Source organism: Mastomys coucha, unplaced genomic scaffold (genome assembly GCF_008632895.1).
Source record: "Mastomys coucha isolate ucsf_1 unplaced genomic scaffold, UCSF_Mcou_1 pScaffold21, whole genome shotgun sequence".
Lineage (NCBI taxonomy): Eukaryota > Metazoa > Chordata > Mammalia > Rodentia > Muridae > Mastomys > Mastomys coucha.
Genome location: NW_022196904.1, coordinates 128251434 through 128267665, shown reverse-complemented (window position 1 = coordinate 128267665; position 16232 = coordinate 128251434). Strand labels below are relative to the sequence as shown.

Below are 16232 nucleotides of genomic sequence, written 5' to 3'. Positions count from 1 at the left end.
ACATGAAACCTGAGCTACAGAGGACACAGAAAAATTACAAAACCACCTTCTGCTGCCTAGTGAACACTGACTTCGGCACTGTGTGCAGGCCAGGAGCGTGCCTTACACCCTCTCCTGGACCCGGTGCCTGGAGAAGGGCTTCTGGTTTCTGAAGGTGGGTAGCTTTTCAAGGAGCTTCTGGAAGACCCAGGAGTGGCCTTTCTGCTTTCCTGAGGGGACACAGGCAGCTGCCTGGGCAGCAGGGTACACCAGTGTCTCCCATAAAAAGGAGCAGGACTTTTACCAGAAAGTGCCAGCCTCTGATGTACTCACCAGTTCAGTGTGCCAAGAATAGCTATGACCAGAGAATGAAAGCTAGGGAGAAAAACAAGAACAAAAATAAAAACTGAAAACGAAAGGGGGATGGAAAACGCAGGAGAGAAAGAAAAAGAAAAAGAAAAGAGTTTTAGCTTGTCTGGAAAGAAATGAGCCATGATCCTATAGAGAGGGGCTGTGGCCAGCTGGGGAGCAGGCAAGGACAGGGTAGGTACAAGAGGCTTCATGAAAACTCCAAGCTTAAGGTGACAATGCTACCCCAAATGATGGTGGGGGACTGGGCACCGTCCCAAGGCTTTGCAAGCTGAGCTTCTTGGGGCCAGGAGTCTATGGAGAGTCACTGAGCTGAGGATGCCATTGGAATAGGACAGTCCTAGTACCCAGCAAATACAAAGTACCATCATTTGGTAGTGGTTCCTTTAGAAACAACAAAATATGCTGACACCCTGAATAGATTTGACACTTGAAGAGTTGGTTAGGTTGGGGGTAGGGCCAGACTAACTTGAAGAAAACCAAGCAATTATATTCAGGCATTTAGTTAAAGTTGAAAGCTCAGACACCAAACCTAACATTGTTCTACTGTTAATTCAAACATGAGCCCTTGGGCTAAGATACAAACTGAAACAAGTATATAGTCTGGGGACTACTTTGCCACCTTAGGGATTTGCATTTATTTGATGGGCAAGAAGCTCATAGAGTAGCTAGCATGCTGGCCCAGCAACCAGCTACCTAGCAGTCCCCAACTTGCCACTTTTCTCTAAACAGAGTGGAAGTCTTTCTCCAGGACTCTACTTTTGGGAGGACCAATGTCCTAAGACTGTCAGGTCAGAAATTATAATGTTAGAAACTCAAGTAAACAGAAGACCGTGTCCCTTCCCAACCTCACTGGGTACCTAGTGTACCCATGTGGCCTGGAGTTTGTAGGCGGTCCCTTTTGGTACCTTCTTTCACAACCTATGCCCAGCCCAACTCTGGGGTCCTCTCTTCATGGTAGACTTAGGAATTTATGTGCAGTCTGCTGAGCAGCGACAACAAATGCCCCACAGATGGCACTCTGTCACTGTTAAGGCAGGATGGGTTGGCTGAAATGCCCAGCTGCTGGGGACTTCTCTGCAGAGAACAAAGCACACCTCCTGGCTCTGGCTAAGACTAGCGAGGAAGTGGTCTAGAGGTTGTCCTGCCCAAGCACGGCTTCTTATTCTCCCAGAAGGAATAAGGTTGGCAGGTAGGTCCCATAAGCTACCTCTCGCTGCTGGTCACTTGGATGGGATCTGTCCCACTGAAAGGAACAATTACAAGACTCAAGAAAGCACCTGAGTCCAGAAACTTGGGATCCCACCCCCAAATCACAGAGGATATGGAACTGCCCTAAAATGAATGCACGGCAACCCGCAAGGGTCAAGGTTCTCTAGGCACGTGCTTTTCAACTTGGTCTGAGGAGCACTGAGTCTGTGAATACCCATGAACAGAGCCCTGCACCCCAGGCTGCAGAGACAGGGTCTGGGAAAAAGTGCTTGAGCAGGCACCCTACTAGCATCTCTGGTCCTGGAGACACTGTCTGGGGATCAGGGACAAAATGCCCCTGTGCCCTAAAAGCAGCTGTTGGAGATCATGGCCTGTGTTTCAGGAACTATTTTCAGACAGTCAAGCATGGTGAACCTGGAAGATTAAACCCTTCTGCACCACACAGGACACCAGCATGCAACAGGACCCCAAGGTCCCTGTTTCAACATGTGGGTTCAGAGGGGAGACTGAGGCAGTGCAAAGGCTACAGGATGAGGCTGTTTGAGGGGTTCCTGGCTCTGGTCCAGTGTACCCACAGCTCTGGCCCAACCAGCTCCCTTTTGTTCGTCTCCACCCTTGCTTTGCATGGGCCACTTTGCAGCCAGACCTCAGCTGGGAGGCCTATGTTTGCATTCTTAAAGCATAATGTCAGGCAAGCCCGAGTCCCCTCCCTCCTGCTGCACCCTCCCCCATTTATTTGTTTTACCTTTTCTTCCAGCTCCTTTATTTGCCTCTTCTGGGTTTCTATTCTTTCTTCTAACTCCTTAATTCTCTGCAACATTAAAAGAAGGAAGGTATTCAATAATCAGAGGACTGGGCATACCAATTATACAAGGGTCAAGATTTCCCCTCACTTATTTGGTGACCAATAGCCCACAAAGCTGTGTCTGTGTGGGTCCAGCCTTGAGCTACTCTGCGGTCCCACATCTATCCAGAGAGTGAGAGTCCTTCCTCACTTCTCCTGTGGTGGGATCTGTGTCCTCTGAGTTGGTCAGGTCAGAAACTATAGTGTTTAAGTGGAAGAGCAAGGACTTAGCCTATTGTCCTTCCCAGGGCTGTTAGAGCAACAGGCAACCAGCTGCTAGAACTACCAACTAGAAGACCCTTCCTTCTAAGGTTGAGGCCTGGGGCCTTGGAAGCAGCTGAGTGCCAAGAACAGCCCATTGATGGAACAAGAAGATGGAGTGACCTTCCTCTCTCTGATTACCCAGGAGCCCAAAGGGACCCGTGGTAGGTTCATGAGTAAAGGGGCTACAGGCATATCCGAGTGGGTGATAAGCCCTGTCAGAGGCCTACTGACCATCATGGGAAAGTAGCATTCAGTCCTGTAGTTTATCTAAATCTACAGTCCAAGCTCTTTTGGGTTTAGGATGGTCTGGCATGGGCTGTGTCCATAGACTCTGCTTTCAGGGCAACTCCATATAGACAGAAGCTATGACTGTCATAAATGACAGGGCTGGATAATGGTTGGTTAGCTGCTGTCCACAGACAACACTCTGGCCATCAGGAGACGGTATCGTGTGGAAGACTTGAAGGTGGAAGTCCAAGGAGAGCTGCTATTCAAAGGCTTAGGCAACACAACTGCCAGACTAGGAGCTAGTTAGGGAGGGTTGTGGACTGAATATACAAGCGTGTGGTCATTGGAGGACACAGCTGTTGGCCCTGTGGGAAGCTGGGTCTTGGGAAGCCCACCCGACCCTCTATTCCCATCCCACCCCCAGCACCTGCTGTGCAATCTGCAGCAGTTCCATGCGCTCTCTCAGGATCTGTGCATCACGCTCTCGCAGCTCGCTCATGACCTGGCGCTTCCACTGCTCCACGGCCACCTTGAGCTTCTCACGCTCTTCTTCTGACAGCAGCTCGGCCACTTTGGCCCCGGCCTCCTGCTGCAGGGCATCATACAACATGGCTTCCAGCTCCAGGATGTGCTAGGGACAGGAGACAGGCATCAGCCCTCCCCTTCCTCAGGAGTGGGCCCACCATCTCCAGAGTGGACAGCCCTGCCTCTCAGCAGGATCCCTACTGGGGAGGACATGTGCCCACTAGAAGAGCTGGGGACAGACACCAGCCAGGACTCCCTGCTGACGTCCTGCTCCTCTAGTGTGCTTATATTCCTGCATCAGCTGATGCTCAGAGAAAAGGGGACTCTAGGGAAATCAGACCCCACGATATCACTGTTTGTTTGGTGTCATGGATGCAACCCAGAGCCTTGGGGATTTTAGGCAATAACTCTATCAATGAGGGTCAGACCCAAGCCCTGAACACCAACCTTCTAAAACAAGTGTGATTACACATAGCTTAGAATAAACATTGCTGAGGCTTCACATACTCCTGCTAGTGAGAACTTTATTCTGGATTTTATTTACCAGAATGTGCTGTAGGCCACCAGAGGGACTGTCCCTGCCTTTAGTTGGCCTATAGCCTGCTTACTTCCTTAGCTAGCAATGGCCCTAGAGTAAATGTCACCACCATCTGACACAGCCTTCTGCAACCCTGGGGGAAAGACAATGTGGAAATAAACTCAAAGACCTACAGGTGGTTGCTCACACAAGATCACCATAGGATCATTCTGTGCCACCCTGTGAGGGACAGATGAAATATAACACAGATTTGAGGTACAGTGAAGTCTTGTAGGAACAATACGTTTTTAAAAAGCTAGGATGGCATCAACACTGGCAGTCATTATTATCACTATCATTACCATCGTCATTGTAATTACCATTATTACCACACTACCATCACCATTACCATTGGTCAGCATTACCACCATTACCACTATCACCATGGTCACCATCACCACTATCACCATGAGCACCATCACCACTATCATCATGAGCACTGTCACACTATCACCATGAGTACCATAACCACTATCACCATGGTCACCATCACTACTATCACCATGAGCACTGTCACCACTATCATCATGGTCACCACTATCACCATGAGCACCAACACACTATCAGCATGATCACCAACACACTGTCACCATGGTCACCATCACCACTATCACCATGAGCACAGTCACCACTATCATCATGATCACCAACACACTATCAGCATGATCACCAACACACTGTCACCATGGTCACCATCACCACTATCACCATGAGCACCATCACCATTACTACTCTTATCATTGCCACCATTGCCAGCATCAGCACCGTCACCACCATTACCATTGCTACCATCATCATGATCACTATTCCTACCACCATCATATCATTATTACTACCATCAACATCACTGCCAGGGCCGGAGAGATGGCCCAGTGGTTAAGAGCACTGACTGCTCTTCTGAAGGTCCTGAGTTCAAATCCCAGCAACCACATGGTGGCTCACAACCATCTGTAATAAGATCTGACGCCCTCTTCTGGGGTGTCTGAAGACAGCAACAGTGTACTTACATATAATAATAGATAAAATAAATTAAAAAAAAACATCACTGCCATCACAGCCATTATCATGGTTGTGACCATTACCATAGTCACCACATAGTACAATCACCCCATCACCCTCCCTCCCCACCCATCATGACCACCATAACTCTCACCATGCCCACCATCATTACTCCAGTCATCCCTATCATTGCCACTACCATCACCATCACCATCACCATCACCATCACCATCACCATCATGTTATGTGTGCTGTCAACATCATTATCCCCATGGCTTTGAGAGCTCCCAGCTTGAAGTGAGTCCCAAGAGTGAGCATTTTCACACAGTCAGCTCTCCTAAACTTCAAGTAACCGAACAGTTTTGCTCAAAGGCACGAGGACTGTGCCCTGGGTTGGTTACCCAGGTGGTGTTTGGAGTCCATACTCTTCAGTACATGTGACCAGGGCCTGAGGGCTCCCTCCCAACCCCCAGATAGCAGGGAGTCAGATGTATGTATAGTGACAAGGTTGTGATGGTAAGTATCGGGGGGAGGGGGCAGCTTCCATCATGGGAACCTAATTCACAAGCCCAGTTCTCAACCTAACAAGGGCTCTATACTCGCCACAGGCATGGGAAGCCCACATACTCTCCCGGTGAGCAGACAGCTAGAGATACAAACCCTAGCAGACCTTCAGTTGCTCGGGAGGTAATGGGAAGTAGATGACAACCTGCATAGACATCCTAGCAATCTGTTGGATTCAGACCAGAATTGGTTTTTGGTTCTCCTAAGAGTTGCAGGAGGAAGAAAGGGAATATCCTCACTTGGTATGAGGGGCAAAGCCACCAGCCTCAGATCTTCCTGCTAGTGAGTGACCACGAAGGCCAAGCTCAGAGCCTTCATGCTCCAACTCCTGCACCTGCCCTCAGCCACACCTTAGACCACTAGATGCTCCTCCTGATCTACTGCCATCTGTGCCTCTCTGTGCCTTTAAGGACTCCCAATTGGACAAGACAAAGCCCTCAAAGATAACTATGCTACACAAGTGTAACTAACTCCTAGAAAGGATATGTGGGGTTTGGTTCCCCTAGAACCTTTCAGCAGCTGAGCATTAAGTGTCCCTGCTATACCAACTGTAATTCAACACTTGGGTGAATTCAATGCCCTTCTTGGAACGTACAGGTTAACAAATGTTCCAGTGGAACTCAGGTTTACAAGCAGATGCCAGCATTCTGGCTTATCAGAATGGAGGCAAGTGCTGCCTGGTCTGGAAGTGGTTTGAGTGTGTGTCCTGAGGGTTTGTGCTGGGACCTTGGCTCCAAGCATAATGGGTACTAAGGAAGTGGAACCTTTAGGAGCCTATGGAGACCATTTAGTCATCAGGGTACTGTCCTTAGAAGGAATCAGAGTAGTGTTCTCTGGGACTCAGAAGTAGAAAGCAATCCTGACCTCCAAATCCGTCTGGCTGGCTGCCTTGCAGTGATCTCTCCTTTCCCCAGATACTCTTACCATATTGGAATACAAGCCAATTCCTCACCTGAGCCCAGAAGATGTAGTTACCCAGTTTTGGACTTTGAGACTCCAGAACCTGTCTTCTTTACACATTACCTGATCTCGAGTATTTTTTTTTTTTTAAATGGCAACAGAATTCAGACTAACACAGGTAATCACAAAGAAGTTTGGGGCTTTCGTTGTTATCTTTAAATAGGAATATTCCCTTTAGGTTGACTCCCCAGAAGATGACCAGATACATGCCATGGGTCAAATGTGCATTTCTCCAGGTTTCAGATGAACAAAGGGAGGGTCTCCAGTGGAATTGTGTTTCGTACGAACGGACATTCAGCTGCCTTCAGTTAACTCTTACATGCACTGTGCTCTTGTTACTTGTTATATCAACTAACTAATTTAGTATCTACTGATTGCTTGCACTCCAGAAGTGTTTGTTGAATGAGCAGTGACATGTCCTCCGAATTCAGACTGGCAGAGAGTGACCCCACAGAGTCTTGGTGCCTCCTAAAGGTTTTGAGCCTGGCCACACAGGTCTCCAAGATGTTCACTAGGGTGGATCAGCAGGCAGATGTCTGCCACTTCTCTCACCTTGTGGGCTTGGTCCAGGGCCTGCTTCCTGTAATCCAGCTCCTCATCCAGGTAGCCTTTCTGTTTACTGAACAGTTCCTGAAACACAGAGGGCCAGGCCTAGGCCTCAGGCATTCAGACCTGGTGACATCCGCTTTGGGGGCACTTGGGGAGATTCCACTGACCTTCTCGCTCTCCAGATCTACCATTTTGCGTTGTAGTGCTGACTCTGTCTCTTCAATCCTCTGGAGCCACTGGGCACAAACAGTGAACAGGTAACAGTGATTAACACCTCCCATATGAATATCAGTGTCAACTCCTACACACACAAATACCCAACTCCAAGGAGAAGGCCTAGCTAAGGATCAAGGGAGGCCTGGCCAAGAAACTGGAGTTAGAATTGAGCTGGCATTGTGGGCTCCAGCACCCAGCCCATCTGACATTCAGAAAGCCTGCCACTCCTGATTTCCCTGGGAGAGAAGGGACAATTTGTTTGGGGAGCAGGTACATATTAGAACTATGCTTGGAGAGATTGGTTGGCCTGTTTCCCAAACTCTTTGTTTGCTGGGATTTCCTTTTCCTACATGGCTGGGGGTCTGAGGAAGGGTTGATGGTGGCCTGCTAAGCAAGTCTATGTTGGGCCAGAACCAGGATGAGGCTGGAAGGCCAAAGCAGATTAGATAGGGGACCAAGGAACACCATCAGTTTTACAGGCTCAAACCAGCTTCCAACCTCTGGGAGGAGGTGGAGGTGGGAGCCTACATTGGGGAAGTGTCTGTGGGAAGAAGTGGAGGCAGAGGTGCTTGGGCCAGGGTTTGAATCTCCCCTTTGCAGAGGTAATGGTGGTGCTGTTTGACCTGTCTGGGCCAGTTTCCCTAGACAGACAAGAAAGACCTCGGGGACCATGCCCCTCCCTGAAGGCCCTTCTTCCAGGGAAAGTATCTACCTACAGGAGCCTGGCCCTCTTCCAGATAGCCACAAAGTCCCTGTTACCTTTTCTGCCAAGGTCAGGACTGTCCTGGCTTGAATGACAACCACTTGCTCCTCATTGGTCAGATTCTGTGTGCAAAAGTAGAACAGAGTCAGAGTCAGAGGTAGGGGTGGGGGTGGGATAGGGGTGGGTGGTGAATGGATGTGGGCTGAGGCTGTAGCTAAAAGGTACTTTTACTCTGTCATGCTTCTGGATCTCTGATGCCCCTCACCCCAATCTTGTCTACTCTGTGGTACTGTCCATATTGACCCTCACCGTCGGAGCATCCAAAGTCTAAGTGAACCAGCTATTGGGACAGCTTAGCCAGCAGACAGACCTGAACTATATCTTGGAGTCAAGCATTTCTCTGGCCTGCCCTATCCTAGTCTTTACTTAAAGCCAGCACTATGAATGTGCAGCCCTGTTGAAGATCAAGTATCCATGGCTGTGAAATGATCCCAGTTTCTGTGGGGTGTTTGTTTTTGCCTTTTTCTATATTCATGTTTTGCTTCCAAAGAGGTGGTCCTAATCAGCAGGATTTGTCTGGCTTTGGAGTCCTCTGCCTGCATGTAGTTAGCCGTACACTCAGAGGAAGCCAGAGCACCGGATCTGGCTTCCCCACTCTCATGTGAGATGAACCAAGAGGAGCAGGAGGCATGGCCAGCTAAGGTTAGAAGAGAGGAGCCGGTCTCTACCCCTAGAATTTCTGTGACTGGGGCACTCAGGAAACTAGCTCTTCCCTCCTAGAAAGTGAGCTCCATAAAGGCTCTGGGTTCCTCTTTCCTTCCCCCAAGTCCCAAGTCAGAGTGAGGTTCCTTACAGGTGACCACTCTGGCAGGAAGTAGGCAGGTGGCTGCACTCCCTGGAATGGGCAAGGTGGCAGCAGTCTCACTTCCCAGTACTGGGCCTCAGTGTTCTTTAGTCCTCCAGCCCTGCTCTTCTTCCTCACGTGCCTCTCCATCCCTCTGCTCCTCTTCTTCCTTGCTTCTCCTCATCCCTCCTACAACTCTTCATTCCCCATGTTCTAGAAGCCCTTAGAGGCTTCGAGAAGCTTATTCCCCCTAAGGGCTGGGTGACTGTCGCTTTGTCTGCTAGGCAGGAACACAAATGTTGGGGAGGCTGAACAAAGTAGCTTCAAGATGACTGAAGGGATCTACTTGAATGTATCAAAGCAAGCCATACATTTTTTGGGGTATGCAGTCTGACCCTCTGACCCCTGGAGGTGTTGTCCTAATGCCCTTCTTTGTCAGAACCCTGTTTGATCAGTCTACAGCCCTCTCTTCTCTGGGCAACAAAAGGGTGTGACTTCAGCAGCTTGAGCTGAATCATCTGTAATGAAAGATGGGATTCCTTTTTAGCCCCACTGGTTTCTCCACTCTGCCCCTGGTATCCTGACTTCTGAGAAACCTGAAGCTAGTAGGAAATGCTCTGGGATTTGTGTCAGATGATGTCAGTCATGGTATTTATGTTTTAACTATGAAGGTGACAGTCACTTGATTCCTTACTACTAGGGCCACCGAACGCTTCTAGACAAGACTCACAAGCTCAGGGTTCCTTCACAATACAGTGTTGTATCATGACAAATGCATTCAGAACTTGGCCCATTGGTAGGAACTGCCAGGGTCTCCTAAGTGTGAGATATGGCCATATTCCTTCCAATTGCCATCCTTCTCTGCTCTGATGGTCTGAGAATGACCTCAGAGGCTGTATGATGATCCTAGGGCAATCTTGCTAGTGGTACTTTTAAGTAAGCAGCTATTGGGCTAAAGAAGAGCCTTGGCCCAGGTCTTGGTAGGACCATCACCTTAGCTGCCATTATATCAGCTCTGTAACCTTCTGAGGCCTCAGTTTCTCTAGTTGGAAACCAAGTTAGAATCCATGACAGAACGTATACCTAAGGTTAGACCCTAGGGCACAATGTCCTATAGGTATCTCTGCTACGGAACTGGACTTCACCATCTTTGCTATAATGGAGCCATCAAGAGTGGGCACAGCCATCAGGAAATTCCCTGAAGGTTCTTCTCTTTACTCTGCCACTCACTGCTTTCCAGAAAATGGGCAGATAAAGAGAAAGGTTTCTGTTAACACCAAATCTCACACAGGGGAAGTGGGAGAGATCAACAAGTATGTGATAGTACGTGGAGGATAGACAGATATGTAGATGAAGGATGGAGGGAAGAAAGGAGGAGAGAGAGGGAGGAGGGAGGGAAGGAGGACTGATGGAGGATAGATGAGTGAATCAAAATGGTTGGATGATAGATGGATAGATGGATGGAAACAGGACTGACAGAAGAATATATGGGGATGGATAGATGGATGGATAAAAGGTGGATGGGTGGGGGATGGTAGGCAGAAGATGGATGAAAAGATAGCTTGATGGAGAAGGAATTGGTGGGTAGATGTCAGCAAAGGATGGCTGGAGAGATGTATGAATAAGTGGAAGATGTATGTATGTATGCATGTATGTATGTATGTATGTATGTACATATGTATGTATGTATGTATAAAGCTGGATGGAGAATGAAATGATATGTGGAAGGAAGGAAGGAAAAGAAGGAAGGAAGAAAGAAAGGATAGGAGGTATAGTAGAGGGTTGTATCTACTTTGTCCACTTGGTAATTAATAGTCTTTTCAGGAGTTTGCTGCAGAAATTGGAACTTATCTCCAAATGAAACCTAGAGAATACCTATGTATGGATTCTGCTTCTGTCCTCACATTAAGGAATTGAAAATCCTTGGGATCCTGGGTTGCCTGAGCAACACTCCCCCAAACCAGAACCCTGTGGTCACATCACAGAAGTGCTATGATACAAAGAGGGTCCAGGAACTAAGCATTCACAACTGGAAATAGCAAGAACTAGAGGACCCTAGGGCTTTAGAAGCGATGAGCCAAGACCAAACTTTCCCCAAATGCACGGGGCCATTCTAATCAGGCTTTTCACCTCAGGGAAGGTCTTTGTCCGGGGTAGCCTATGATGGGATTGAAATGGGCTCAAGGGTTCCCTGGGCTGAGGGCAGGGCTGGGGTGGTCAGCATGAAGAAGCATGCACAAGTCAGGAGAGCAACATACACTTACGGCGTTATCCCCCAGGATATCCAGCTTTTTCATCAGCTCTGCCACCAGGATGTCCTAGGAGGCAAACAGAGGGACAGGATGATGTGAGTGTCAGCTGGGTAGACCATGGCAGATGAAGGAGGAGAGAGTCTTACCGTTACACCTTCGGCCTCACAATACACCTGCAGAGGGCTCTTCCCATCCACAAAGGGTGTATGGTGGAAGTTGATGGCTGGTGACTTCCTCTCCCTCTCCTGAGACAAAGAACAGAAGGCTGGGCATAGCAGGGGTAGGCTGTTTTAGTCCTATCTCCTCTCCCTCCCAGTGCTGGGGCCAGGGGAACACTAAGACCATCCCTCGAAAAATCAAGGTGATGTTGCACAAACTCAACTCTAGTGGAGTCCTTGGGTAGAAACCTCCGTGGACTTGCCCAGAAGATTGTCCCTGTGTGCTTGCTGCCCCAAGTAGTAGGATGCTGACCCTATGGGGTTCTGCTCATGTGATCCCAGAGTTCACTTGCTCATCCATTCCCAAGCACCAGGGACTTTGAGAAGGCTTAGAGGACAGACCTCAGTAGAGCCATCTATGGGACTGGCAACAATAGCACTGGATAAGGCAACTAGCATTGCTCATGGACCTTATACAGAGGACACACACAGGGGCCCAGGACTCATGGAGGACAGACAATCAGATTCATAACCCTCCTGTGCCAAGGAAGGTGGGTGGGAGGGCTCTGAGCAGTGGGTCCATCTGGACTTGGTGTCCAGCAGGCTTCTGCCAACTAGACTGAGACTGAGGACACAGGTCTCTGTAGGAATGTCCATTGAGGAAGTAAGAGCTCCCTTAGCTGTGGTGAGCCACACTGCCCATCTGTTCTCACAGTGACACGGCCCCCAAGCTCAGCTTGACCTTCGCCCAAGGATCTCTGTCTCTCCTCTTCTGTAGGTCATAGACCAGAGTCAGCAGGGCAAAGTTGAAAGTCACCTGACCACTGCACGGTACCTCTGCCCCACTAAGAGACTTCTACAAACAAGAATAGATGTCCGCTGGGCTGTCCCAGAGCCTGGGCACTAGGGGACACAGTGCTTTGCTGAGGTCACAGATCTAGAAACTGTCTTGAGCTTTCTGTTTGTTTTGTTTTCCTTTCCCTTTACAACAATGGTTTCTTGCTTGTCACTCCTTGCCCCTACCCCAGGTGACCTCACTCTATCCATCTGCCCCATCCTTCCTGGAAGCTATACAGTTGATCCCATCTGGCCTCTTCTTTCCCATAAGGTCTTGGGTTTCCATTCATAGACTCACAAGAGCTGATTGGTTTGAGAAGAGGAGCCCAGCTCACAGCCCCGTGGCCCACCTACTTGGGTGACCCACCCCTCCCCAGCCTACCCTACCTCAAGCTCCAGGATCCTGAATTCCAGCAGCTCATTCTGGTCCTTCGCATCCTGGACCTCATGCTTCAGCCGTGCCTCCTCCGTCTCCATTTGTTTTATCTGAAGAATAGGAAGTGGACGAGGTGAGAAGGCATCTGATTCTGTCAAGAGAACGCAGAGTAGCTGTCTGGACAGCCGTTTGCTTCTGTGAGAAAAGGGCCCTTGTGCAGTACAGCAGGGTTGCCCAGGGAAACAGAATCCACAGAGAAGGAGCAGGAGGAAGCTATTGAGGACTAGTTGTCTCTGTGCAATTGCTGGAGCTCAGGATGGTCTAGGGTATGAATGAATGGGGAAGAATGAATGGGTATGTAGTTACCTGGCCACATTCCAGGTTTGATGTGGAGAATTCATGTGTAATTTAATAGCACTAGCAATGAGTGAGACAGTGTAGCATCCTGCCTTCCTGAGAATGAACACACGGGGCTGGTATGTAGTTCAGTGTTAAGTGTCCAGGCACATGCCTAGCATGCACAAGGCCCTGGGTTTGATCGCTAGCATCATAAAACAAGACAAGAACGAAAGGTTAACACAGTGTCTGCTGGTCATGGTCCACATCCCCAGCAACTCCATGAAGATAGATGTCCACTGTAGAGCAGATGGCTAGACCCACCTCTCCCTGAACTGAACTTAGAGACCTACAAGCCTGTTTAAATATGGAGACCAGCAATGTGGACATCCTGTAAGTGAGCCAATTCATTCATCACTAAATCTTTCCACAGGAAGTGGGATGTCTTGGGCTGCTACAGAGTGAACCACAGAAAGGCCTGAAACTTGTGCCCAAGCTTACCACCAGCCCACAAAGTCTCCCACGTTCTCTCTAAGCACAAAGGCATCTTGCCAGATCCAGGCACAGCTGGGAGGCAGGGCATACCTTCTCTACGAGCTCTTGATTCCGTCGATACAATGCTTGCTTCTCTTCGATCCACTTCATGTCCTTGAAAATGGAATTGAAATGCAGACATGAGCACGCTGCGAGAGGACACTGTGGGGCTACCTCCAAACCAGGACTGGGCAGAACCAAGCACCAGCACCTGCTTCTGAAGTGACCGCCAGTGGGCAGTGTAGGGTAAGGGATACCTTTGTGCAGTGCTCATTCTATCTAAGGGTCTTGGACAGGTGCATCTAGCCCTGTATGAAGAGGACATCTTAATGGTGTTCTGTGCCACTACATGGACAGCATCCCAGGCCAGGGTCCTTGAACCAGGAACTCTATGAAGTGTAAATGTCACATGTCCAGGGCATGCTGACTTGTGAGGACTCAGGCAAGTGGAAGTATGTGGCACATACATGGTGGAGTCCTAATCCCTTTACACTTAGGATGACACCTGGGCAGATTGCAGTTCTGTCAGAGGACATGTGTGGATGCCTCCTGACACAGCTTCCAGGTCTGACTTGGGAGGAAATCCAGTGTGCCCAGCACATCCTTCTTACCCTCCACCACCACTCTTAAGTTTGGACCTGTGTTGAGAAGATAGCAGGGTGCCTTAGGCACTGGGCTTCATTGAGAAGCACTCCCCCACAAAGGCCCCACAGAGGTGTGGTCAGGTCTAGAGGTGAAGGACATGGTAATCTTTTCTTATATATTAAAAATAGACATTTTTCATATGTTATATTCTGATGAGAGTTTCTCCTCCAAACTTTTCCCAGATTCTTCCCCACTTCACCACACACACAAATCCACTCCCTTTCTCTCTCTCTCTCTCTTTCTCTCTCACTAGAAAACAAACAAGTATCAAAAAAGAAATAATAATAAATCAAACAAACCACAACAGGACAGTACAAACAAACAGGAAAAAAAAGAGCTAAGAAAAAAAGCACATGAAGACATATAGACGTAGAAACACACATATTTGCACACACAGAAATCCTATAAAAATATGCAAAACCAGACATCACAACAAGTAAAAGACCTGTAAGGTTAAGAGAAAAAGAAAAAGGAAAGTACACATGAAGCACTGTGAGACAACAAGAAACCTCTAGCAATAACACTGAGTTGGTTTTGTGTTGGTCATCTACTGCTGGGCCTGAGGCCTGCCCTTTAGAGTGGTCTGTGTGCCCAGTGAGACTCTTTTGGAGAAAACTAATTTTTCTTTGCAAACGGTTATCAATTGGAGACTGCCCCTGAATTAGGGATGGAGGCTTGGGATACAGTGTTCTGATCTTTTTCCCTGGCCACTTTTCTTCTTTTACCACAAACAACAGAACAGCAGTCGCCTGGCCCAGCACCACCCTCTGGTATGTGAAGGCTGTGCATGGTGTGATCTGAACACCATCAACGCATGGTGGCCAGGAAATGGAGGTAAGTGGGTTCTGTGTGCCAAGAGACAACTGGTCCTATGACATTGAATTCTAGGACACTGGCCATCGAGTGTCTTCCTGCTTGTCCAACTAGCAGTTGACACAGTGGGAGCCACCTGGTATTGGGCCTGGACAAGGACCAAAGGAGCATGGCCACAGGGGACAGATCCCTCCAATGAGACTGAAGAATGTGTAAGTGGTGTTCTGGAATGGGGAGTGGTAACAAACACCTCAAGCCATTTGATTCCACAGAAATGATGGGTCCCTAGAAACCCAGGTCGGGGCTAAGCTAGAAGTAGCTTGGAATTTCCTTTCTGATGTCTATGGCGAGAGTCAATAGGACCTAAAGTTCTGGCCCTGGCTCAGAAGAATGGCAGATAAGCCAACGAGAGGCCTTGTTCCATGGGTAGATAGATTCTTGCTTCACTTGCAGCTTTCTAGTGGATTCCTTCCAGATAGAAACTGTGAGACATATTATACTGGCTCAACTTCGCAGTATGCAGTGAACACTTCCTATATAGGTATGTGCTTACCCACTCCATTCTTCTTGAACAGGAAACTTGAGAACCACTGAAAGCCGTGCCTCTCCCGGGACTTCCTAGCTCTGACATAGGATACTAATGCTACAAGCAATCGGAACTCACCTGCCCCTGCTCAGCCAGAGCCTTTTCCAGGTCCTCCACCCGTGTCTGTGCTCTCTGTATTTCTGCCTGCAGCTGCTCACGGGTCTGTAGGATAGGAGGAAGAATACATCAAATTTTCTCTAACAGCCCAGACAGACAGACTCAAAGATGCAGGCTGCGGAGTACCATGCCGCAGTTCAGTTCATTGAGAAGTGGTTGCGTTATGTTTCCAAACCCTAAGTTGCCGAATTGCCTCTTTCCCTGCAGAGTGAATAGGGAGAACCAAGACCTCACAGCTGCCTGATCAGAAGAGCCCCCACCTCCCAAGAAGAGGCCTGTCTCCTTACTGCACCAGCCACTGTTCTTAAAGCAGCTGTCCCTGGAAAGCAGTGGAAAGGATCCCCTCTCCTGTGTCCCTCCTTGAGGCTTGATGCCTTCACTGCCTCCAAATAGCCATTAGAGAGCCCTGACCCACTCTCCCAATCCTGATGGTCAGTGTTGTCTAGATGCTGCTGACAGATGGGACATGTCCAGAGAAACAGACTGGAGCCTTGCGGCTCTCCTGCTTACAAACCCAGACTTCCACACTGTCTTTAGCATAACTGTGCTTTCAGAGTCCGCAAAGGTGGTGTCATCTTAGAAGACTTGAACCCTGTGTACACCAGTCACAGCCTTTGGTAGAGGCAAGGACCCTCACTCACATCTGTGCTTCCACCATCCATGCCAGCCCCACCCCTAGCTCACACCAACCCAGCCTCAGGTTGGTTCCATAGCACTGGCTTGTAATGGCTTCAGTGCTCATACG

At 48.8% G+C, this 16232-nt stretch overlaps 1 protein-coding gene and 1 long non-coding RNA gene across 4 annotated transcripts in view; one reads left to right on the top strand and one right to left on the bottom strand.

Annotated features, from left to right (window-relative positions):
- Positions 1-16232, bottom strand: part of Jakmip3 (Janus kinase and microtubule interacting protein 3) — a 114628-nt gene that overhangs the window by 18814 nt on the left and 79582 nt on the right. For all 3 annotated transcript variants that reach the window (XM_031388675.1, XM_031388676.1, XM_031388674.1), the window contains 11 exons: positions 15449-15532; positions 13378-13440; positions 12468-12566; positions 11232-11330; positions 11098-11151; positions 8046-8111; positions 7238-7306; positions 7074-7151; positions 3324-3527; positions 2306-2371; positions 313-385 (listed from right to left, as the gene is read on the bottom strand). In XM_031388675.1, coding sequence (XP_031244535.1) covers positions 335-385; positions 2306-2371; positions 3324-3527; positions 7074-7151; positions 7238-7306; positions 8046-8111; positions 11098-11151; positions 11232-11330; positions 12468-12566; positions 13378-13440; positions 15449-15532 — 933 coding nt within the window. In that variant the 3' untranslated portion in view covers positions 313-334. The remainder of the gene's footprint in view (positions 1-312; positions 386-2305; positions 2372-3323; positions 3528-7073; positions 7152-7237; positions 7307-8045; positions 8112-11097; positions 11152-11231; positions 11331-12467; positions 12567-13377; positions 13441-15448; positions 15533-16232) is intronic.
- Positions 15092-15571, top strand: LOC116103152. The gene is made up of 2 exons (XR_004123420.1): positions 15092-15268; positions 15360-15571. It is a non-coding gene; the product is annotated as an uncharacterized LOC116103152 (long non-coding RNA).